This window comes from Patagioenas fasciata, chromosome 4 (assembly GCF_037038585.1).
Source record: "Patagioenas fasciata isolate bPatFas1 chromosome 4, bPatFas1.hap1, whole genome shotgun sequence".
Classification (NCBI taxonomy): Eukaryota; Metazoa; Chordata; class Aves; order Columbiformes; family Columbidae; genus Patagioenas; species Patagioenas fasciata.
The window spans coordinates 47,891,780-47,916,624 of NC_092523.1; the positions used below are offsets into that span (position 1 = coordinate 47,891,780).

At 37.9% G+C, this 24,845-nt stretch overlaps 1 protein-coding gene across 4 annotated transcripts in view; it reads right to left on the reverse strand.

Annotated features, from left to right (window-relative positions):
* FHIP1A (FHF complex subunit HOOK interacting protein 1A) overlaps nucleotides 1-24,845 on the reverse strand; it is a 100,220-nt gene that overhangs the window by 31,746 nt on the left and 43,629 nt on the right. For 3 of the 4 annotated variants that reach the window (XM_065836774.2, XM_065836773.2, XM_071807792.1), the window contains 4 exons: nucleotides 15,254-15,469; nucleotides 13,254-13,880; nucleotides 8,293-8,445; nucleotides 5,976-6,062 (listed from right to left, as the gene is read on the reverse strand). In XM_065836774.2, coding sequence (XP_065692846.2) covers nucleotides 5,976-6,062; nucleotides 8,293-8,445; nucleotides 13,254-13,880; nucleotides 15,254-15,355 — 969 coding nt within the window. In that variant the 5' untranslated portion in view covers nucleotides 15,356-15,469. The remainder of the gene's footprint in view (nucleotides 1-5,975; nucleotides 6,063-8,292; nucleotides 8,446-13,253; nucleotides 13,881-15,253; nucleotides 15,470-24,845) is intronic. The other variant, XM_071807793.1, reaches the window with a different exon arrangement.

The following is a 24,845-nucleotide window of genomic DNA, read 5'->3' on the forward strand; positions in this document are numbered from 1 at the left end:
CCTGAAAAAGCCCACTTCACTGATAAAAACCATATCCACTCTCTTCTCTTTTCTCTTCATTTTCAGCTTCTTGCCCCCTGCATTTACTGGCAGAAGGGTTCATGCTTCACTTCACCGCACAGTGAATTGGTTCAGGGAATTGATTCAGATTAAAACTATTCAGGAAATAAAGGTGAGTTTTAACCTCAATCAATCTCCCATAGAAACAGTTGTCCTGGAAAAAGAGAGGGAGAGAGGACACAGGGGATCAGGGACAGAGGAATTTGCACACTGAGGGAACCAGAAAACCAGAACTGCTTCAGCTTCCCTCAGCGTATGTTTCTAAACTGTTTCAGTTTATACCAGGTTAAAATTCAGCTCAACTGAAGTGTCTGAAACAAAAAGCAAAAGGCACCTGAACTTTATTGACTATGTTGTGAATACACGGTAAAGTTTTGTAGCTATTGCTGGGCTTCCCCAAAGCATAAGACTATCCCAAGTTTCCCAGTAACACTTGGTTTAAAACTTTTTCAGGCAGCTGTCCAAACGCTTTTCAGTAAGCTGAAATGTGGTATTACTTCCAAATGGGAACTGACAGTCTTATAAGGGTATTTAGAAAGATGCTGCCTCTAATCTGTGGGGTATAATTTACAGGTCATTTGCCCCTAGCTGAGTTGTGTAATCAAGCAAGTATTACTGAATTATCACAGTAGCAAACTGTGTTAGTGGGTTTTGTTTCGTGGGTTTTGTTTAGATGGGTTAGTGCACAGTACAACTGAGGTCCATTGGACAGAGCTTATTTGACAGGACCACGCCAGTGCTTCTGCAGAGCAGTTCTGCTCGCTTGGCCAACAGCAATATTTTACACTAAAAACCGGGTACAATTTTGCATTATTTAGATTAAAACAAGCCTTCCAAGTAGAAAAATAATTATATCACAGTTAGCAATTAAATACCGTGTCGTATAAATTTTTAGCACTATCTTCAATAAATTGAAACAACATAAATTACATAAACACTCAAGATACTCTGAATAACCATCTTTGTCACCCAAATTCTGTGAATGCCAAATTAAAATTAAATCATACGCACTTACAGGAAAGAGATGTACATAACCAATGTGAGTTGTATCAATTATAGCATAATATTTATATATACAACAGTGTGGCTCCTAATAATCTACATATGGTTTTGACTGCAAAATATATACATAATAAAGATCTTCTGAAAAGGAATTAACTGATCAGATTGCTGCAAAAGTGCTGCAACTACCTAAAAGAATACAGTAAATAAGCACTTTCTACTAACAAATATATCAAGACTAAAAAAAGGCAATATCGCCTCTAGCAGAATCGGTAAAACTTAGACTTCGGTATGGTTATTCTAGATGTGCTCTGGGATTTCAACTAGTTTTTAACTGAAGAGAAAATTAGCCTGATTTGATTACTTGGACCCTTGTACAATATGGCCCCAGAAACCCTTAATTTTTTTGATAGAGCTCCAAAAAGTTAGTTTTGAAAGTGAAGCAGGAAACAGTCAATGAGATATGTCACAGACATTCAACAGTATGGCTCTGTGCCTGAGCAGAATTATACCTTCTCACAAGTATTTTTTTCTAAGTATCAAAATGTTGGGAAGAATGTACAGAATTCCATAATTTCAAGTTGGAACAGACATGCCGTCAAAAAATGACAGTCTTAAATTAAGAAGAGATTCTGCCAGATAGTCTTAATCTTCTCAAATCCCAGACACCAGAAAGAGTAAAATACAGTTTGGGCAAAAAAAAAAAAAAAAAGAAACAACAGACTGTTACTACAAAAAGAAAACAACCTAATGAACCTTTTCTTCAGCTCTGTGACTTTATGGACAAATGATTTTATTCCTTCTACTTTTAATTGATAAGGAAATAAGGAATTTGTGTCCTTGCACAAACCCTCCTGAATAATGTCATTGAATCATTTTTTTCAACGTCTCAAGAAACTCTGAAGTCAGAAGTAAGGGAGGTAACTCCTTGGTAAAAAGCAACACGAACATACTTGTCAGTCACTCGTTATAGGCGCAGGTGGGATAACCCACACAAAGCGACAACCGACCAGGACAGCCCATGTGTAAATCAGGCTACAAGAACATACTATATTTAGGAAAATAACTGGAAAAAAACTGAACTAGCTAATTCTTTTTTTAACTTCATACTACCTTCCCCAGATAAAACCATAAAAATTGCACCAAGGAAAATATGTTCGTCTCCCTACCGCCTGATTTTTTCATAGAAAGACACCTCTCTCCTCAACATTCTAGTGCTTTTTCATTCAAAGAACTGTGCATCTAGTAAGTATGTATAGGGAGACAATCTGCAAAAAGTTAAAAAAAAAAAAAAGGGCAGAGCTTACTACATAGTTACAGACATTTCAAGATCACACAGTACATTATCTCAAAGCTCTGGATCACATACGGAAATTCTTAACTACTTTTACTGAAATTTTACTTTCTGAAACTCTGATGCTACTTTTACCAAAAGTTTTGTTTGATTAGTCTGATGTTTTACATTGAGAAGAAAGGAGACAGAAGGTCTGCAAGCATGAACCAGGAGCTCCTAATGAAACTGAAATATAAAAAGGAAGAGATGGAAGCAGGAACAGGTGAAAAAATGAATAAGTGTGCAGGGAAAGCATTAGAAAAGCTGGAGTTAAGAAAAGGTGGAGTCAAGAGGGCTTTGACTGCAAAAGGAAGGCTAAGAAAAATGCGTGCCCACTGCTGAAGGGGGAAGGGGACTTGGCGACAAAATACGTGGAAAAAGCCACAGCACCCAATGCCTCCCTCACCTTAGTCTTTACTGGCAAGATTTGCCTTCAGTAATCCCAGGTTCCTAAGACAAAAGTAGAAGCCTGGAGCAAGGAAGACTTACCCTTAGAGGAGGGGCATCGGGTTACAGAATATTTAAACAAACTGGACATATATGAGTCTATGGGCCTGCATGCCCCACTGTTGAGGTCATTCTTGGGTTTTGAAAGGTTGTGGTTACCAGAGGAGGCTCCTGAGGACCTGAAATAAGCAAATGTCACTCCAGTTCTCAAGAAGGACGATTTGGGGAACTACAGATTGGGAAGGGAATGGAGTAAAACCTCCTAGAGGCTATTTCCAAACATATTAAGGAAAAGGTAGTGACCCGGAGTAGATTTATGAAGGGGAAATCATGCCTGACCAAGCCAATAGCCTTCTACAATAAGATGGCTGGCTCAATGGATGAATGGAGAGCAGCCAATACTCCGCATTTTGCAAGGCTTTCAAAACTGTCTCTTGAACAACATCCTCATAAACAAAATTATGAAGAATGCACTGGATAAGTGGACAGTGATGTGAATCAAAAACTGCTTGAATGGCTGGACTCAAAGGATTGTCATCAGCAATATAAAGTCCAGCTTGAGGCCAGTGATATGTGGTCTACGCTGGGTCCAACATTGTTTAATGACCTAGGTGATGAGATGGAGGGCACCCTCATACAAATTTGTAGATGTTATAAAACTGGGAGGAGTAGGTGATAGACTGGATGCTGTGCTGCCATTCAGAGGGATCATGGCAGTCTGAAGAAAGGGGCAAATGGGAACCTCATGAAATCCAAGAACACAAATGCAAAGCCCTGTGCCTGGGGAAGAATAACCCCAGGTACAAGTACATACTGGAGACTGACTAGAAAACAATTTTTTCTTGAAAACATTACCTCTTGAAGAAAAACTAGAATATAGTACAGAGAGAACAGGTCTGAAGTAGTATGCCTACCCAATAGTTACTCAATATCAGAGCCAGAAGCTTATCTCCCTCCTGATTTTTGCATTCAGATAGAACTACGGGTGCCAGATTGGCTATCACATGTTAAGGCTTGAATGCCACACGAGGTCTGGACTCCTTCCATGTCTATCACCAAGAGTTATCACAAGCAGCTGTTCCATACCAGTTAAATTCAATAAATAAGATTTATAGAACACCTTAGGAAGATGGACCAATAATTTTATCTTCTTATCTCCCTCTCCCTTTAACCTTACACATATCTGTCTTCTTAATCAGGTATTTATGCCATACTCCATTATTCATTGTATTTGACCTCATAAGCCAGAACGAGTCAGAACAACTCAAACTGAATGACTGGGTAGAAACCAAAAATTTCAGCTACAAGTAGAATTTGGGATACCAAACCAACTTCATTGAGTTTACAAGAAAAATCAAGATCCATTTGGTACAGTGTTCAATAAAGAACTTATGTTTCAAAACCCATCATGGTACATTGGGCCTCTCTCTCACGTTGGTCTTTCACAAGCTTTTCTTAACCTAAAGGTAAGCCCCCAAATGGACACTACAGTTTTGAAAACCTACTTCTTAACTTAGCATTAATGTTTTTAGTGGCAACTATAAAGTACTTCACTGTATGAAAAAGCTGTTACAGCCTAATTATCCGTTTCAGTGCACAGTCATCTGTCCCAAAAGCAAAGATGTAAAATGTTTGTTTTCTGTTAAATGAATGTGGGGCACAGCACAGAAAGACTGAAGAGGTCAAATGTGCCTCTATTGTTTCCTTTTGCTCTAGAGGTTTGGTCTCACATATGCAAGAGCCTTGTATTAGATCCACTAGGTGGTGCAATCCATCTTCTCCATTAAATGTGTTTGAAGTTTCCATACATAAGTACATTTTTAAAGATCAAAATGTCAAACTTAATGCTAATCAAGGAAAAGTTTATTACTGGGAGCACATGGCACCAAACAGAATGTTGAAGTTCTAGGATTGAAACGCACAAGTGTTAGTACTGAACATCTCCATTTCCAAGAGAAATATGATTTCACCCAATTTCAGACTACATAAGTGAGGCCTAACAAAATTTCCATCACATGAAAAAATAAGTAATCAGAACAGCACGCTTTGAATAATTTGAGTAACATCAACAGGGAAATAATCAAGCCAACAGGGGGTTGCAGATTTAACCAACCAAGAATGACACTCGTCAGCATGGGAGTATTCAAAACAACCTAAATTCATCTTAAGTACTTCGGAGGTAAAAACAGTACCCACACTAAAACCAGAATCCCACAGCTACGTTCTGATATCTCCCTTGTTATCCACAACCTTGACCTAAAGCTTTTCACTTCTAATTCCCAGGCTTGGTAAGGGATTAAGTCAAGATACAGAAACAGAAAAAATAACTTGCAGTTAAGGAGGTGATCGTAATGACAAACCACAGCCTTGATCTGGATCGCAGCCAAATTTTCTTGCCAAGTTCCCAAATGTTTGAGGTCTGTCAAATCATCAAGGAAGATTTTATACTGCTTATTACTTTATTACTAAGTGACTGCTTACCATGAAGACTTGTGTGCACTGCCAAGACAAGTCCTAGACTAGAAAGCAGGGTAAAGACATTCACCAATACCAGCAACATATTTTGCAAAAGACAATCCCTAAAATTCAAAGAAAAATGGATATTTTTTTTTTCTTCAAAGCAACATAAGTAACACCCTAATACATTCGAAAATTGATACCAAACTCCATTTCTTCTCCATTTTATGAAAATAGCTCTACAACTGTGATAAGGAAGTACAAAACAATATCAACTTTGCTAAAATCAGGGCAATATTTTTTGACTTGTAAGCATTTTCCTTTAGGAAAATGTTTAGATAAAAAAAATCCTCATGGAAACACGTTTGTCATAATGAAATGTTGCCTAAAAGGTCACTGCTTTTTTGATGTTAAGTCACCCTAGCACAACAAAAATATCTTGGTTCTTCATTTCACTTAAGAATTTAAAACATTTTCAGAAATACCTTTATCTTGCTTAATAGTCTGTACAGTCTAAATAGAAAGTATGGAATGAGAAGATGGAAAGTTTGCCTAGAAACTTATTGAATCATATGGAAGTCACTACTGACAGCACATTTAATAGTAGCCTTCCACAGAGATCATCCATAATGCTTTTGCCCGTTATTATTTTGTCATTCATGCATACACCACTGACCTTATGGAGTGCAGGAGCCATTACTGGCACCAAAAATCCATTGTAAATGTAATTCACAAGCTGGTGACGTATCAAGGGATGGGCCACCTAAGAGGGTGGGAGAAAGACACAGAACAGTTCCAGTGATATTTAAAACAAGACAGGCCACAGACTACTACTACCCACTACCAAAACCCTTTCCCGTTTAACGCAACATGTTCGTTTCTCCTTTTTGCCAGCATTTGCTATGATTCAGGTTCTTAAAGATTTTTTCTTCTTCAAAGAAACACACAAGCTACATTTAATGACAGCAAACTGGCCAAATTTAGAGAATGGGGCTTTTCAATCTCCCTGCATGCTGACAAAGATGAATCGATGGACAGAAAAGCGTGTATACCCATGCATGAAAGGAAGAGTTGAGATGCTAAATTTAGCTCCTGCAACCTCGTCAGGGTCACTTGAAGGTGGATTTGCCATTGTTAACTTGTCCTCTTACAAGAAGTAAAAACAGAACATCTGCTCTCCTATGTTCAAGAGTAGGCAAACCAAAGCGCTCTCTAGCTAAAGAGTAAGAACATACTTCACAGGCCCTTCTCTCAGCCACTGTAAAACAAACAGAAGTGAAAACAAAACCTACATTACTTATTCAATAGTTTGGGAGCTTTAAAAAATGAACTCTGGTTAGAAGCCAAAAAAATCTATTTTTATAATGAAGCATTCCCTTTTTTTTTCCCCACAAAGAAAACATCACCAATTCATGCATTTAAAAGAAATTTGATAAAAGAAGAAAAAAAAAAATCCATTCAGAAGCATTTCAAAATAATATATTCTGTTTGAAGTTCACATTGAGACTGGAATGTCACAGCCTACATGTGGTCACAAATACATTCTCCCACTCTTCCTTTAATTTGTAACCCTTTATTTTGGAAAGGGGAAGAAAAAAAGGTTTTCCCTTAGTGTGCTGTGATCCAGGTCAAAAATAGTAAATGGCAAGACGTCTTGGTTACACTGTCCCTTTTTAATCTATGACCAAGTTTTTGGGTCAACAGAGAAGCAGCCACACCATAAAAACCATCCCATGCACAGAGAAAAAATTCCTACAGTAACTGAGCTTTCAATTCAGCTGAAGACAGACCATAACGACACAATCAAGCAGTCATCAGAACCTGGTCTTTCTGCATGTCAGCTGAAGATCCTTCACAACTGTATTTATTTGAAAGGTGGTTTTGAAATAATATGTTCTTCTTTAACTTGTCTGCAATAACCTTTATATGATTTATTTAAAAAAAAAAAAAATGGTGCCAAATATGGCCCCTTCTGCAAACACAGATCTGTAGAAAAATTCTGGTTATTCACCAAAATGAATATTATCTCATCTTCATTTTTAAACATGCATTTTAAAAATCTTGTACACTGCATTTAAAGAATGATGGTTATACTATTTTTGCTTGTTCAAAGTTTTAATAGTCAATCAGTTGCCTTACTGTATTTCACACACATCTCACTAAAACATATCATTCAGTTAGCAGTAAGTGTGATTAAATTTTCAATCCTATTCAGCACATTTCTTGAAATAACATTAAAATCCATAGTTTCTGTAGAATTTATATCACATTTAATAAAATACTGGACAAGGGTTCTATAGGGTTTTCTAGCCCTATGAACAATATATTAAGAATACAAAAAGACAAAAATCTCATTTTATGTCTAGGTCAGAGAAAAAAATACTAAGGAATCAAAGCCAGAAAAACCTAATCAAGAAATAATCAGTAAGAAGAGAGAGTTGATTCAAAACAAGCCAGTCTAAAATTAATTCATATTTCCTGGAAGATACCTAAATTCTGCTTGAAAAGCTTTTTTTTATGCAGTATGCACGAACAGGTAAACTAGACTATTTTATTTTGTACGCTCTTACGAGAGATTAGACAGAGACAGAAATGTTTTTCAGTGCTTAAATATATAAAGGCTACATTTTCCATGTGTAAAGGCATTCAATTTTCTTTTAGTATCAACAGTGGTATTAAAATGCAATCAACTTTAAAAAACAAGCAAACAAACCCAGAAAATCCTTACAATTACATAATGAAATATCAAGGTGCCACACAATTCTACTGCTTTCATTTGAAACATTAGTCCCCTGAAAACCAAAAACGTGTTAACTCACCCTTATAACAAGGACAAACAGCACAAAGCATTCATTTTATGAGCAATTTCTTTTAGCGTAACTTTGAAAGTCCATGCTGTTAGTAGAAGTAAATAAACTCTGTACTTTACAAACTTCTGCAGAATATGTAAAAACCTACTACTTCAAAAGGACAGGCCAACTCTGCTCCATTACCTGTATCACAGCATTGCAGAATTCAAGGGAATTTATGAACTGTACAAGGGCTGGTGACAAGAGCCAGTCATCTTTCAGCAGGCAGTGCCACTCCTCTCCTTCCAGCTTTGTAGGCAAAGATGAATAGAGGCCACTGAGTCCTGTTGCTAGCACCTGTATTGAAAAAACAGGAAAGAAATGTTGACTTTCCAACTGTCCATCTGCCTGAATGGCAACACCACAAATTGTTTCTCTTACTAGTTTAGTAACAAAAGAGAGAAGAGAATGTTGAGACTAATTTAATTTCCTTTTGAGTCTTGTGACACAGAGACATGAATACTTTAAAGAGCCTTCCACATAATATCCTTCATTCAAGGAGCAAGTGATGAGAAAAAACAGGTTGTTTTTTTTTTTTTTTAAATCTGAAGTTATATTTTCTTTCGAAATTCTTTTAAAATCATTTATACTTTCCTTCAGTCCCTTCCAGAAGCAGCCAGCACTGTCATATATCTACAGCTTGTCTTTCAATGGGAATTTGGATGTTACTGTTTACACATGCCTATATGAACTGATTTCACTCAGAAATATGAAACATTAGAAATGGAGGGGGAAGTGCCCCTTTCAAAAATAAAAAGTTCAGCCACATGCAGACCACAGATAAATGGATAAACGTTGATTTTCATTCCTAGGCACTTGAACTCAGCTGAATCCACTTAAAAAAATATTCTGTTTGTAATTTCTCATTTTCCTTTCTTATTTATTTGGAAGGAGGAAGGGAAGAAATAAAATAGCCTGAAATAACTTACCTTAGAGGCACTGTTTCCAGTGATATTAAGGCTTACAGATGATTTATATAGAATACATCACTGAAGCACAAGATTTTATTTTTAGTTACAATTTAAAAAATGTATTTCCAAAAAGGTTTTTTAAATTTTACTGAACATATCTGGAGTATCAGTATTTTCAGACCAAGTTTTTAATTATTATTGAAGCTGAAAACTTCTAAATATTGTTTACAACTCTTATCCTTCCAACAAGATTCAACTTCACGATAATTTTTAAGATGATCGTCATTTTAAGAGGATCATTAAAGACTCAGCCTGATGGAAATTTTTTTTGTTTTCATTTCACAGACTCTTGTAAGAATTGTTCCTCTTTCTACAAAGGGCTACTTAGCATCTAGAGAGCTAGACAGTCAAAGCTCAGATGAAACATAACTGGTTTATCTACCAGAAAACAAAGAGTTGACAATGTTCAGGTCAAAGATCAGGGGTGCACTGAAGGGGATTCAGGTTTTGATCATACGCCGGCATAACCAATTATAATTGCTAACTCATCCAGTCAGACAAAGGCTGTCTTTCTGAATGCCTTCCATTCCTAAATCACATAATTATGAAGATGGATTTTTTTCTGGCATACATAATTAAGACTAATATTAAAGTGGGGAAATACTGTGGAAAATCCACTGCTTTAGCACACTGTGCTACATTTTTCTACACATACAGATATATAAAGAAAGATGCTGGAGATTTCTTAAAAAAATTAAGAAACTAAAGCCATGGAGCAAACCTTTATTTGTACAATCACATTCTTCTATAACCAGAATATTTTTTGCTTTTTTCTCTCTCATACATTAGAAGAGCTTCAAGCAAAATGTTAAGAAGATCCTACTAGGCCTACAGAACTACATATAAGTAACACACATACATAAACACACGCTCACAAACCCAGGTTTCAAATTATTCTAGGAAGGAAAAAATTCTGAAGAAAGAATTTGAGTTTCTTTGGTGTTGCAACCCGTAAATTAATGTACACTTGATTTTCCATTGTCTGCTTAAAATTTACTTGCTATTCATAAATGTGTACTTACCCTGATCAGTAAGGAATCTGATTTTCAGAGCTGTGTAATATCTACATTTCTCCTCCATATGGAAGTTTAGTCCTTAAGCACAAGAAACCGACCCTGAGCAAAACATACTACTCTCTGGCTAATTGTGAGTTCACTGCTCCTTTTAGAAATGTCTTGAAGTGGAAAATTCTTTAGTTTGTCTGACTTACTGAAGTAAGAAGTGACAGATTTAGCTGCTAAAATCTGTAAAGTCTAAAAAACTCTTATTTTTCTATGATGTACAACACAAATGGCTCTATGTGAAATTATGTTTCTAAAACACTGAGACAGAGAGTAGCCTCTGGAAGCAATTTCATTTCTTTAGGTAAAAAACATTTGAAAATTTTCATAGAAGTATATGGTATAAACAAGATTATAATTTGAAATTGCTAATAGAGCTCTTCATATTCTATAAGCAGGCATGTAAAATAACATACATATATAGACTACACAGTGGAATTTTAATCAGTAAAATGATAAACACCAATGAAAAATAAGTGAAAGGGAAAGAAATGAATGAATTCACATCCTGGAAGGGCAAAATTGGTATTATTTTTTATTTTACCCAGGGCAATGTCCTTTTAAACTCCTCCAAACTTTTGTCAAGTCAACCCTACATGCCCATCTACTTTTGCAAGCATCTCCGGTTTCTTTCTCACCATAGAATCATGAGTCTCTCTGCAAATCAGTCTCCTTGATTTATTTACTTTCTCTTGACTCACAGAAGACACTGACTATGTGATTCGTAATCTTAGATACATTATACAATTAAAATATGTTGCTAATATATATTCAGTTGCTATCTGGCCAATTCCTTCCCTTTAATAATTCTCCCTCCTCCCTCTTCGTGCAGCCTCAGCTTTTCAAGGACATTACAGAGCTATTCTACCTCCTGCTTTAATACTTGCTTTCCTAAGCTGTGAGGTATTTAGAAAGTTTTATGGAGAGACTTTGAGATGTTATCTTGCTCAAAATTACTTAAAAACATTGTTTTCTTACTATAATGCAGAACAGACAATATCTTCAATCAGATTCAGAAAACTTTCAGGTCAAAACATCAAAAAGATATGGCAGAAAATTCTCTGTAAAATCAGAAAACTTTGCCAAATAATTTGTCTAAATATTCTGTATTAAAAATATTTGCTAGGTATGTATCTTACTGCAGCCTGTTCCCTTCTTTATAGTTTACTCATGTATGGTTTGAATACCATGGACAATCTTGTTTTAAAAAGCTGGTAACTAAATTTAGCTCAAAAACTAGAATCAGAAAAGCCTCCAGATTCACTCTGGCACAGATGTAACACTGATTTGGGCATATAAAGCAGCTGAGATTTACGGCCAGGCCCCATCCCAGGGCATGTCTATAATATGCAGTAAGGCACGGTAAAGAAAACCCAAATAGTATCAAACAACTCAGCCCCAGAACCAGAGAAGGCCTCACCTCAAATGCTGCTCCTGTCAGCCCAGGACAGCACCAGATGTTTTCAAAAGTAGCTGAGGCAACATCTGCACTAATTTGAGTGATACACAGCAACGTCACTGACATCTACAGTCTTCCACCAGAACAAAACCTGTTCCTTCAGCACATCACACTGAAATTAAAAAAATACTTTGGGCTACTGAGCTATGACATTGCATTAGTGTTATTATAGACTTACGTCAGTCTCATTACTGTTCAGAAAAGTCTGATTTTAGCACATTTTGTCAAGAAGCCTTCCTAATTAGGGTGATTGTCAATCATGGCTCCCTGCTGTTTGAAGGTTAATATAGCTGGCTTTTATTGTCACTGTAAAAAGGCTGTCTTTTTTTCTTTAATTAATTGGAAGATGTAATTACGTAAGTTATAGCGTGGATCCAATAATGGTATGTCTCAGGGACAGCTTGAGAATAAAGTTCATATTATTTAGCAGTGTCTATTAAGCAAGGTCAAATAGAGTCTCTCAGCACAAAAAATTCGATGCAATATTTACAGCTTACAAACGAATCATTTAGAGGTTTTGGTTTGGAACTCCAGCCTGTAAACCTGGCTCTGTCCTCCTGCTCAAAGGACATAGCAATTTCAGAATAAATGGCAACCTACACCTGGAGTACCTGTCATGCACTAATGCTTAAGGCAGGGATTCTAGTACTCTCTGCTCTAAACCTCTGTTTTAGCAGCTATGAAAGACTTCCCTGCACTTCATTTTTCTGGCATTTATTAAACTAAAATGCAAGCTATGCAGAAGGTAAAAAGAATCAGTCCAAGAACCGGCACACAAAAGCAACTTTTCTACAGAATTATATTTGGTTTTGAACCCATCCACTGAAGATCTGAAATTGATTTTTCTGATAAGGCATGAAGAAGCAGGCATTGTCATGTCCATTCTGCTTTAGCTTTAAAACTGCAGTAAGGCAGTTTTGTTTGTTAAATTAGATTGTTTACTTGTTTAACAGCAAAGGTTTTCTATCCATGTACTATGATTGATTTGCCAGATCTAACAGCACAACACTACCACCAAGTTTTGTAACAGACTGCAACACGGCAAGATGGTGGTTTGCCTGAAATGGCCATAGAAACAGCTGATTCTGTGACAAAGAGCAAGTCACCTTTATATCACCCAAAAACATTACATTCCTGTAATACTTACATTGTTTTCACACTTATTTTTTGAACTGCTGAACTGTTGCTATAGTGTGGCAAGCACAGGCTGCCTAAGCTAGCACTGCCACCAGAAACAGAAGCCTCCAAACATCTTGTTCCTATTTCTTACTCCCAGAGTCACCCCCAAAAGCTCCCAGAGGACTCACACTGAGGCAGAACTGGTTTCCCTCCCACCAAGTTCTCCTATAACTTCTATCAGTTTCCCAGTTTAATCTACTGTGACTGCAAAAACACTTCTGCTGGCCCAAAAGCACAAGACACTGCTACGGAAACAAGAAGCAAGGCTGCATTTGGCAGTAGGGCTGGCTTAAACAGTAGTACAATTTGTGAAATAGCTGTCCACAGAAACAAATGTGTTACAACACTTCTTTATAAAAAGTGACAGAAAAGCCTGAGAAGAACACAAGGGAGAGAGTTTAGCATTGAAGATCAAGCAAACCAACAAAAACTTACTGGGCAAAAATAGGTGTTTTCTGCTATGTGGTTTGCAACAAGGTTGTTTTCTGCAGAAAGAGACATTATGAAAAGCAGCGCATCACGGGCCTGTTGGCCTACTGTTCCTTCTCGATGGATGAAGGGAATCAGCAGGGAAAATATGAGGAAATTGGCAGCTCCTTGGTCCTCACTGGTGTGGAAAAACAGCTCTAAAATGGAGGGATCTTTGGCTATTATAGAGCAGAGCTGGTTCAAGAGGACGACCAACTCTGTTTCCACTGTTGGAGTGGTTGTTCCTGAGCAGGAGCTCAGCAACATCATCAAAGGCTTCAGGATGGGCTTGTGGTGCAGCAAAGGCTGATGAGACTGGGTTACTAGCATTTCATACATTTTCAGTTGCTCAATTTTTGTCTCATCGGTGAACTCTCGCCGTAGGCTCCAAAGAAATAGCTTCTCCATTATGTTTTCAGAGACCACAAACTCCAGAATAGGCCCCATTGAGGCATCCTTTGCTCGCTCCTCAATTAATAAGAAAAGCATGTGCTCCACATAATTCTGAACAGTGCTGGCCTCATCGGGTGAAATTGCTCCATACTTTGCCTGAGTGTTTTTCAAAGGATCATGCTTCTCTAAGATTTTCAGAACCTAAAGACAAACAAAGGCATATCAGTTATTTGAATGCATTTTTTTTAAAATATGCACTTAGTCTTATAAGGGGAAAAAAAAAAAATTCTTAACACAGAATGCCCAGGCTCTTTTTATGCTTTTAGTTTTTGTCTGTCAAGCTTCCTAAATTTAGAAGTTTCACATTTGGCACGTACGAGGCCAAAACAATGTTTTTGTTTGCTTTTATAAGTACCTAAGTTTGCCACTTGTCCTATTGCTGAAGACTTGGGGTTCTCTGAAGTACAGATAAACTAAGTTCCCTTAGGCCTTCAGAAACTGAGTTTCAATGATCTTTGAAGTACGTTTATTTGGCACAGAGGACTGAAATCAAAGGGCCTGTTCTTCAGCCAGAGTAACTGTGCTCAAGAGTATCAATACCATGAGATGACTTGCAGTAGTAAGAGTGACAGAAGCCCACAGAGCTGATCTTCGCTTGCCACATCTTATATGATACCAAATAGCCACTGATGCCCAGATACTCTTGCAATATTCAGTATCAATTTAGGATTTAGTAACAATTGTCATTGCAACACTTATACCACTGGATGAAATTCTGTTCTGCATACAATCAGTGACCCTCCTTGTCTGTCAACAACCCCTGTCTGGTGCTCTTGTGGAGGGTAATTGCCACAAAACCACAAAGGAACAGCAGCTTCGCTAACATGACAGCATTGCTAGAGTTAAGAGTTAAAAGGTGTCTCTCGAACTATGGCTCCTCTGACACTGGAAACAGTGCTGCTTCTCAGGATAGCAGAAAAGCAGCAAAAGCAGCAGCACAGAAACCAATTTTACATAAGCCTTTATTTTTACATATTACTGCAGCAAATAAGATGTTATATTATGGTGCTCAAAGCAAAACATCTTCACCCAAAAGCAATTATAATCCTGATAACATGCAAACAATTTTTAGAATATGCTGAAGTGCATGATCTACATCTATTCATAACAACACCGCAAACACCATTGCACCATGCATCTAACATACTTTACAAAAGCTAGGCAAGCCTTTCTCAGCACAAGGAAAGGAAGCACGGAAGTTTGCAACAAGGTCCAAGTCACAGTGAATCATCAGGAAATCCATTAACGTGATCTAGGCCTTCCACAAGAAGAAATTACCATGTCCTACCACTTTCCTTTTAGATACAAATCTGGAGTTCAAAGTGTGATTAGTAAAGCCCAACCACACCTTAAAAGGTCAATTACCTCTGTCTCTTAAAAAAAGTTTCAATGTCATTTACTACATTCTGCATGAAAGACCTTCCTGAGCAATTCAGGATTTTCCCAAAAGAAAGAATGAAGCAAATTCCAATTAACACAGCCTACTTCAAACCAATAAAACTAATTAACATTACCTGTGCCCAGTGTGTTCTAAACACTATCATGCATGTTTCTGGGTCAACACCCTGCAGGCTCGGAACCTGCCGATTTTTGCTGATACCAGTTCCAGAGGACATTATAAATTTTCCAAAGGTCGAGCAAACTAGGCCATGCTGGATTTCTTTTGAAAATCCTGTAGTTGGCTACAGATGTTCAAGCATCATGTTGTGAGCATTGGTATCCACAGAAATCTGTTTAAAAATAAAACCAAACAAAATAAACCACACACATACCTATGGACATCGAATTAGCATATAACAAAAAAATAACATACTTAAAGAGAATATTAAAACCTTTTTTCTTTTTTTAATTCAGTTTAAGGATAGGATTTTTTTTTTTTGCTTGCGCTTTTGAGATCACTGACTGAATTAAGGTGCTGCTGAAATAAATAAGCATAACAGAAGCTTATGCAGTAAATATTTTATACATATGTTACTATATTTGTAGCTTTTCATTATGGCATTTTTGCCATCTGACCATGTCTCTTTTCAGCATTGCTTAGTAACTAATGTTGCATAGGCTATACGGGTAAAAAAAAAAGTACAGGTTACTTCTATATTTTTGAAACCATAGTCCCATTAATAGATATAATTACAAATACTTAAGAGCTTTCAGTTAGAAAGCATATAATAAACAGTTGAAAACATCTGTAGAACACCGTATGCAAGTAGAAGGTTGCACCCGTATCAACAGCAAAGTAACCAAAACCAAACAATATGAAAGATAAAACCTTCATGTATCCAAAGCGAAATAAATTGAGATGTCATATTAAAGGACTATGAGAATAAGACCAAACACTGAAAAATTATTTTCATTCATTATTCAATATCTTCGATATCTGAGTACCAAAGTAGTTGCACACCTGCAAGGGAAAGTTAAAATGAAACAAAGACGTATCTTCAAGATATTTGAGTGGCTTAAGAGAACATATTATTCCTTCAAGCACCAATATCTAAGTCACATAGTCCCCCTTCTTTATTTGTGTCTCCATGGGCTTTACATTTTTGTTCTCCTTTCTGCAAACCAACTAGGCTTTTAATTTAATTCGGTTTTGGGCCACACCAAAAACCAAACCAAACAACCACCCAAAAAAATCAAACACAAAAAAACTCAAGCACATAAAAAGCCCCCAAAACAACAACAAAGAACCCCAAATAAAACAAAAAAACCCACCACAAACCACAAAAAAAAAAAAAAAAACAAAAACAACAAAAAAAAAAAAACACCACCACCCAAAGCAACCACCACCACAACACCAAAATACCAACATATAAAGAGTTTAGGAAGACAAAAAATGCACTACAAGTTCTGACATCTCTTGTAAATCATGGTAGATTTTTATTTTCATTCGAGACTGCATTTTGAAGTGCTCTCCTTTTCTTCAGTCTTCATTAGCATCTCAGAGCCCCTGGACATCCACTGACTTAGTGAAATACATAAGGAAGTTATTGTATCATAAGTTGCCACAGTCCATATAGCAGTTATTTGCGAGTACAGTATGTATTTGTCTGTGTATACTATACAAATAAAAATCTTTTCTCTACAGTGGACACCTCTGCTCCCTGCACATGTGCTCTGCTTGTAGTCTTGGAGCTGTTAGCATAGCAAAGCACAGAGTCTGTCTCAAAAGTAGCAGTGACTTTTGCCACTTTCAAAATGTCCAAAATACACAAGGCACAACTTCAAGATTTCTGAAGCAAGCAAAAAGCAGAAGATGGTTATGCATTCCTCTGTATCTATATGTGTATATTCACATGCTCAAGATTCAATAAGATTCAACTGCATGATCATGGTCTCCCTGCTCCATCCCAACCCATGCTCCTTACAGCACATAAGATGCATCTTCTAAACACTCTCACAGAAGACAATTAACACAATCTAGTTCATCCTTTTTGCAGATAATATTTCCATGTGTGGACAAACCAGCATAAATCCTGGACAGTTTATCTGTTTGGGCAATGGTAATTCCAGAACAAAGCTGACACTCCATACCAGTTACTTCCCACATAATAAACCACATGGAACCAGACGCTCTGGAGAACATCTGTGCAAGACCAGTGAGAATTAGCTCACGAGAACCAGTCAATGCTGGAAACAGAAGCCCTTATAAAGGGATCCCTTATAAAGTAATCCCTTATAAAATATTGCCAAAGTATCTCTACCACTAGGTCACAACTCCACTCGCACTTCTCACCTGCCTATCCCTTCCATGCTCACACTGGCTTTACACTTTCAAGCACTCTCCTTCCCAGCATTTTGGTTCATATGCTCATTTACTTGAAGACACCTACCAGTATCTGCTGCTTGATAAAGAGGTCTGTAAAAATGAGTAGAACTACTTCTACATTACTGATGTTCCTGCACAGGGGGGGGAAAAAAAAAAAGAAAAAAAAAAAAGGAGAGTGAGAAAAAAAAAAAAAATCAGACATCAAAGTAGCAAGCGGATTTGAGAACCCAGCTTCAGAGGCCTAGGATCTGTTTGTGTTGTGTTTGTGGGTTTTTGTTTGTGTTTCTTTTTCTCCCTACCTTTATTGCTACTGATTTAAGTAGGTACCATTATACGTTCAATGCACAGTGCCTGGTGACTTTCGCTTAAGATCTAAGTGTTCAACATTTCTACCAAAAAAACGGAAAAGAGATGCACGCTTAGAGAATAGAAAAAGCCTGCTCTAAGTAGTTTGCCTAATGCCATACTTAATAATCCAAAGGAATATTTCATCGACTTAGTTTTCAGACCAGTTGTCCACTTCCTGCCCGTTCCCACTTTGTCAGCCCTCTCCTTCAAATAGAATTCTTACTATGTCTATAGAAGTTCATCAGACTCCTCCAGGCAAAAGTGTCCTTCACTGCAGCGCCCTGATTCACTCTTTGAGCAAATCTGTCCTGTGTATTAAATGAGGCAAGCAGCTTCAGAAAAACTAATGTGATTGTGTAATTAAAGATGGTATCATAAGGTGCAGCAAGAGAACTCAATTAGCAAAGCTGACGCAAGCTCAATTCTGGGATTTAAAAGTTGTTCAAGTTTACAACTTAGAGTTATTTCAGTGTAGACTTTGCATGTGAAGAATTTAAATAAAAGAAATCGGCATGACACATCACAATATCACATGACAAATTCTGTCAGCAGTACAGCAGTACGATACCATGAGTAAAATCAGAAACTTCCGATCAGACTCCACTATTTAAGCTAGTAAACAACAATAAGGGAGATTACAGCTTTCTTCAAAAATGCTGATTAAAAAAAAAAATAAATAATTGACGTAGGGCTCTTGAGATGCATGCAAAGCTCTAGGACATACCACACACAGGAAATCCAAGACTATCTAACCTGTTACCCTGTCTTCTCTAATCTGTTATAATTCTCTGTCCTACCTAGCCGCTGCAATTTTCTTTTTTTCCTCATGCATTTTTCCTATCCCAGCCTCGGACTCTACTCCACAAACTTCAAGACAGTATTCATTCCATCCCCATCAGATCCTCCTTTAAATAACTACTTCTATCTTGTAGCTCTCTAAATACTTTTTTGGGTGGTAGAGGTTCTGTACTGGTGCTGTGGTCATTATAGACTCCCGAAATATTGCCATACTTCCCTGCAGCCATGGGAAGACCTAAAGTGAACCAAAATGGTACATGTCACCACACATTCAAAATACAGCCAGATGCCCAGAGCCACTGTTAGGTTTGTGTGTGCAATAGGAAAGCTCACTTTCCATAAAACTGCTACTTACTTATTGACGTTTATGTAAGAATTTATAACTAGCACTATGTTCTTGAACACTCAAGCCCCGCCTCTGTTAACAGCTTACTGTCGAAGCAGACGACTGCTACAGTCTGCACCTGCAGCGTGGACATCTTTTCCTACACAAGCATTTCCAACATCTAGCTACTGTATATAAAGAATGGATATGGCCCCTGTGAAAGAGGCCTCCAAGACAAGCGGGTGTGTTCCCTCTTCTCCTGCAGGAAGTCCCCCAAGGTCTTACATATCTAAGGTGGAACTTAGGGACATGCTTTTGTGGTGGACTTGGCAGTGCTGGCTTTATGGTTGGATTCTATGAACTTAAAGGTCTTTTCCAACCTTAATGATTTTAGGATTCTATGATATTATTTAAGGGCTTCCTGCTATTTAAATCCTAATTTGGGCACACTCCAGTTAAAACACTTGAGACTTCTCAGATACATTGAACATTCACAACTGGCAGCATTTTGATTCGAATCAGATCTTCAAAATTAGATGACACTATATCAGAACAGCAAGGGCTTTCAATATTTCCAACTCTAGAAATGTCTACCAGCCATAGGGACCTTTGAGAAGGGTTCCCCTGAGCTGCCTGGTCCATTTACTCTGTTATTGCATGCACAAACACTAGCCCAGTGCTTGAAAAAGATCTTTAGGAGTACATGATTGACAAACACTGTAAAATATCAAATTCATCTCCAGCGTCTATGTATTCTAACTAAAAATTGCACCTACCAGCACGTACATACAATCACAAAATTAAAGCCATTTACATTTTTAGTTAACAAAGAATCATTAAAAACATCTATTGTTCCTTGGTGACAAACAATAACATCTCGGTAAAATTCAATCTGTTTGATTCTGTTCATTCTGAATGTTCACTCCTACTGCACAAAGTCATCATAGACAGACTGTACAAAGCATCACACGAATAATAAAAATACCAAATCATTAGCTGAAAACAACTTGCCTGCAGCAAACATTAAGTTGACAAGGGCTAAGTTTACTTGCATCTAGCCCAGCTATCTGATCAGAAATCTAAGAGCAGTGAGAGAACACAGACATTATCCTCAGAGCAGCAAATACTATGGCTTTTTAATCATCTCTAATTTTGAAGTAACAAGACAGCAACAAGCAGACTGCAATATGCAATCATATTTCTAAGATCAAATCAATCCTGTTAAGGAAGCAAATGTTTCCATTTTGGAAAGCATCTTGGGATACTGGGATTTCCTCAATAATACAAACCACTAATTGATTGTGTAGGCTTCAAAGACATTAAACTCTGTAACAGTATTTCAAAGAGCAAAGAAAGCTTTTGACAACTTAAGTGGTCACAGAGTAGATCCTAAAAACAGTGTACCTGTTTAAAAAAAGGAAAGTAATTGAACTGGAAGAGATATTATCTTTCAAGATACATATCAACCTAAAGTTAGTATGCTCTAGTTATAGCAGTAGCAGAAATAATATATTCATTATAACCATAGTAAGCAGATTTCGGTACTAGATCAGTAGGTTTACTTGATTAATTTGCAAGGCCAGATGTGCCGCAGTAACTGCAACATCACATTTATTCCCTGTGAAGTAAAGCTAATGCAAATTAAACAGGACAAATAACCTGACCATACTGAGTGCAAAGCTGAGAAAATAATTTATAGAACACTGATTCAGGGAGGAAAGAGTAGAAGTGAACTTTAGGGGTACCAAGAATGGAAGTAATGGTTTATTTTAACCAGTTCACGGTTAAAATTTTACAATAATTTAGCCTTTCCACTCTGTTAAAACCCAATCAAGGTTTTACACTATCATTTCATAGTTCTGACAGGTATAATTACACTCCCTTCTGCAGTCCATTCAAAATTCCCCTTCCAAAAACCACCGCTCAGTTTAATACTTTGATCCTGCCACACAACAACAAAACCGTCCTAGCAGGTAAATCTTTCTGCAATCCAACCATATCTTATCTATCAGTCATTTAACCCTATTATAAGGCCAAGTCCACTTACATATGCTTTCCACAGCTATTTCACATGCCTATACTGACAACACTTTTGTCTCTAATCCCTTCTCTCCTACACGAGGTACCTGTGCCTACTGCTAAGGGTTTATACACTCAACAGTCCCCATATGGAACAAGAAGCAGCCACATACACATCACACACATGAGGAACTGCAGTTCAAAATGACAAGACACTATCTCCCCTAAGATCTTCCTATATTCTTTGTGTAACCAAACAAAAGCTTCTGAAGTCAGACAACTAATTTGTATCTACATAAACTTTTATGGGCGTGGCTAGTTGTTATTTTTTTTGTTTGTTTTTCCTACAAATCTGGTCAACTGTTGCATATACAAACATACTAACAAGCACCTGCCCTCTCCCTAAGCAGCAGCAAAGTTATACAGTCACACTCACAGGTCTATTACCCTGTCTGTGCAGTCCATGGTAAGTGAATGAGGAAGGGAGGAAGAAAACAGAAAACTTTAGTACAATTCAATCTATTGCCAGTTGGGTTTTGTTTTGTTTTAAAGCAGCAGTCCACAACTGCATTGAGTAGCTTTAGATTAATGATGAGACAGAGCCAGTCACTGGACTCGTGAAGGATATATGTTTTCAGTTTTCCTTCAGAAGTCTGTAAAGCATCAACCCTTTTCCCACAGCTGATTACAGGGCTGGACTCCCCAGTCAACAGAAGTACTTATTTTACTGCAAAGTACACTGGAAGAGCAGCCTAGCAGAGAATCCCCTGTGAAGTTCACTCCCACTAGAGTGTCTCTTTTCAAATGCTTCACTTTTGAATTTAAAAAAAGTATTATAGCACAGAAGTTTCCAGGACTGGGGCTTCCCAGGCAATGCACAACATACACACATAAGATACACCAGCTAATATGGTATGGTAGACACAGAAGATGCTGCAAGGCTCTGCAGTTTTATTATTGAAGTTGTCTCCTGTTGAAAGGCTAAGATGCTGTGTTCTCCAACAGTTCTTGAACACAGATGTACCTCTGTTATCAGATGCTTTTGTTCCACCAGCCAAAGCTTTCTACCCTGTCAGTCCAGGTACACAGGAGACAATGGAGATAACAGATAAGACAACTTGATGGCAGTGAAAGAAACAGCATATATCAAAACATTTTTCTGGATCAGTGTGACATAAAAGGGCTTGAAATCAGACAACTTCAAAGAAGAAGGAGGAAATTATATGGTCTTATGCATAGCTATGTAATCACATCTCTGCAGTCTCTGATAAGCAGATGTGGGAGGGTAGGAGAAAAATTAGTGGCAAATTTTAGAATGCACCAGCTTAGTTTCAATTTATAAGGACCCTTGTTCAGGGTTTATTTTGCCTGAAAAGAAAGTCTTCTGCATAGATTTTCAGCTCTTATTTAGAGACTATGATCAGCAAGAGGGTTTAAATTTTATTAACAAGAGTATTTCAAATGAAGACATCAATCCTTTCAAAGGAAACGATTCATACCGCTTGTGGTAAGTTTAGCTACAAAAGCAAAGCCTATGCAGGACAGTCACATCCCCACCCTTAATGAGCCTGTGCATTCACCACCAGAATGCCAAAGGATTACAAATAGCTCACTGGAGAGCAGCAGATCTGTGGTAGGTGACTGAGAAAATGTCAGTGGTTAAAAGCCACTGCATCAGAGGATCCTCTTTTTGGTTAAGTACTACTCAGATTCAGAAGCTCTACTAGCAAGAAAGCTGCAGCAGATTACTGGAGGAACAGTTTAAACTACATGAACAATTATCCTCCTTCTTCGTTTGTTCCTTTATGTTTCAATGCTGCAGTCCACCAATTGTTCTGTCCTTCATCTACCTCAAGCAAACATCTCACATTTAGTGAGCTTTCTTCAGTCTATCTTTTCTACCCTGTATCTGCAAAGACACTATGTCTTCTGTGTGTGGGTGGGACAAGATATGTTTTACACTGATAAATCTATCTACTTAAAAGCCTAACAGAGAACAAGTCACCACAAATTGTAAAGCAATGTAGTTAATCAAAGTATCAATCTGTTCTCATCAAGCACAATTTAAAACAACCTGCTAACATGAAAGTAAGAACGTCTTGTGACTTCTCCCCACAGAGACTGCCTAAAAAGATCTATCTCATGAGAGAAACTACACACAACATGTTTTGTAATAAGACAAAAATCTTACTGTCCCATCTACTGTCAGCCTGCTGCAGTTAAACACAATTCATCTTTTCTCAAATCCCTGGGGATCTACACTACTCACATGTTCATTGTAGAGTCACATCTGGGCCCCTCAGTTCAAGAAGGACAGGGAACTGATGGAGAGAGTCCAGTGCAGAGTCACAAAGATGATTACGGGAGTAGAGCATCTCCCTTATGAGGAAAGGCTGAGGGAGCTGGATCTCTTTAGATTGGAGGAGCCTTCGGGGTGACCTCTTAATGTTTATAAATATATGAAGGGTGAGTGTCACAAGGATGGAGCCAGGCTCTTCTCAGTGACAACCAATGATAAGACAAGGGGCAATGGGTACAAACTGGAACTTCTTCACAGTGAGGGTGACAGAGCACTGGAACAGGCTGCCCAGGGAGGCTGTGGAATCTTCTCTGGAGACATTCAAAACCCACCTGGACACCTTCCTGCGTAATCTCATCTGAGCGTTCCTGCTCCGGCAAGGGGATTGTACTAGATGATCTTCTGAGGTCCCTTCCAATCCCTAACATTCTGTGATTCTGTGATCAGCGCAAAAAACTAATTGGGGTACCAGTGACCTCTTAATGTGATCTATGTAATCCTATGGTGTTATATGTTAGGGGATCCAGGTTACAATAAATAAATACACGGTTCTCCAGACACATGAACGGGCAATTCCCCCACAGCAAGTACAGCAACAGTGTGACAGGCAAGAGGCTCATGTGACAGCCCCAGTTCCGCAGTGCGGCAGTGGCATGCATGTGCACGCTGGAAGGGCAAGCCATGGCATCAGCCGCACTGGCAGCCTGTACACTGGGACACAGGCTGAGCCAAGCTCTGAGCCTTCAGGGGCTTCTGCTGTGTGGGTCAACCAAAATGAAAGAACAGAGAGTCCAGTTTCATGGCATGGTCTGACATGCATTGATGGTTTAGGCGAAAATTATACACAGTGGGTCTAAGAAGGTCTGCAGTTAACCAGCAAAGACAATTCATCAAAGGGTGTATTTACCAAAGGTAGAGAAACAGCAGTGACTGCTCAAGAAAGCAGTAATTAAACAAAGCAGAATACTTGACAGACCTTGACCTCCTTAAGGAAGGCTCTATTTACCTGATACACCACAGGGCATGTTCATCTACCATACGCATTTGCTCACAGGCAATTTCACTGGAACTCAGGAGCATACAATCTCTGAAGTTACTCTCGCAAAGTCCCGGGAGGAATGAACTACATGTTCATATCCCTAGGTCATAAACCTGAAACTAGAGAGGGGAAAAATAAGGTTGCAATTCTAGTGGCAGGACTAATTACTTTTGGAGAGAGATAAAGAATATAATAAACCTGTTTCTCTGTTGTATTTGATCTCCTCACATTTGGCCTACTACAGAAAGGCAACAATTCAGTAACAATTAGTGGTTCAAAACACAGATTATGTTGGTTAAAATCTTGAGAATAAAATAGCAGCTAGGGTTCTTAAAATCCGAGATCAACATCTCTCTATTCTTAATAGCACTCAGGCACACTATGATAGAGCTATCTTGTCTGCTGCTAGCAGACAACTGCTGCAAAAGGGATGTTAAAAACATGAACTAAACTGGAAAATAAAAATAGCAGCTCAGAAAAGTTCATTTCTACCTGTGTACTGAAGTAGTCAG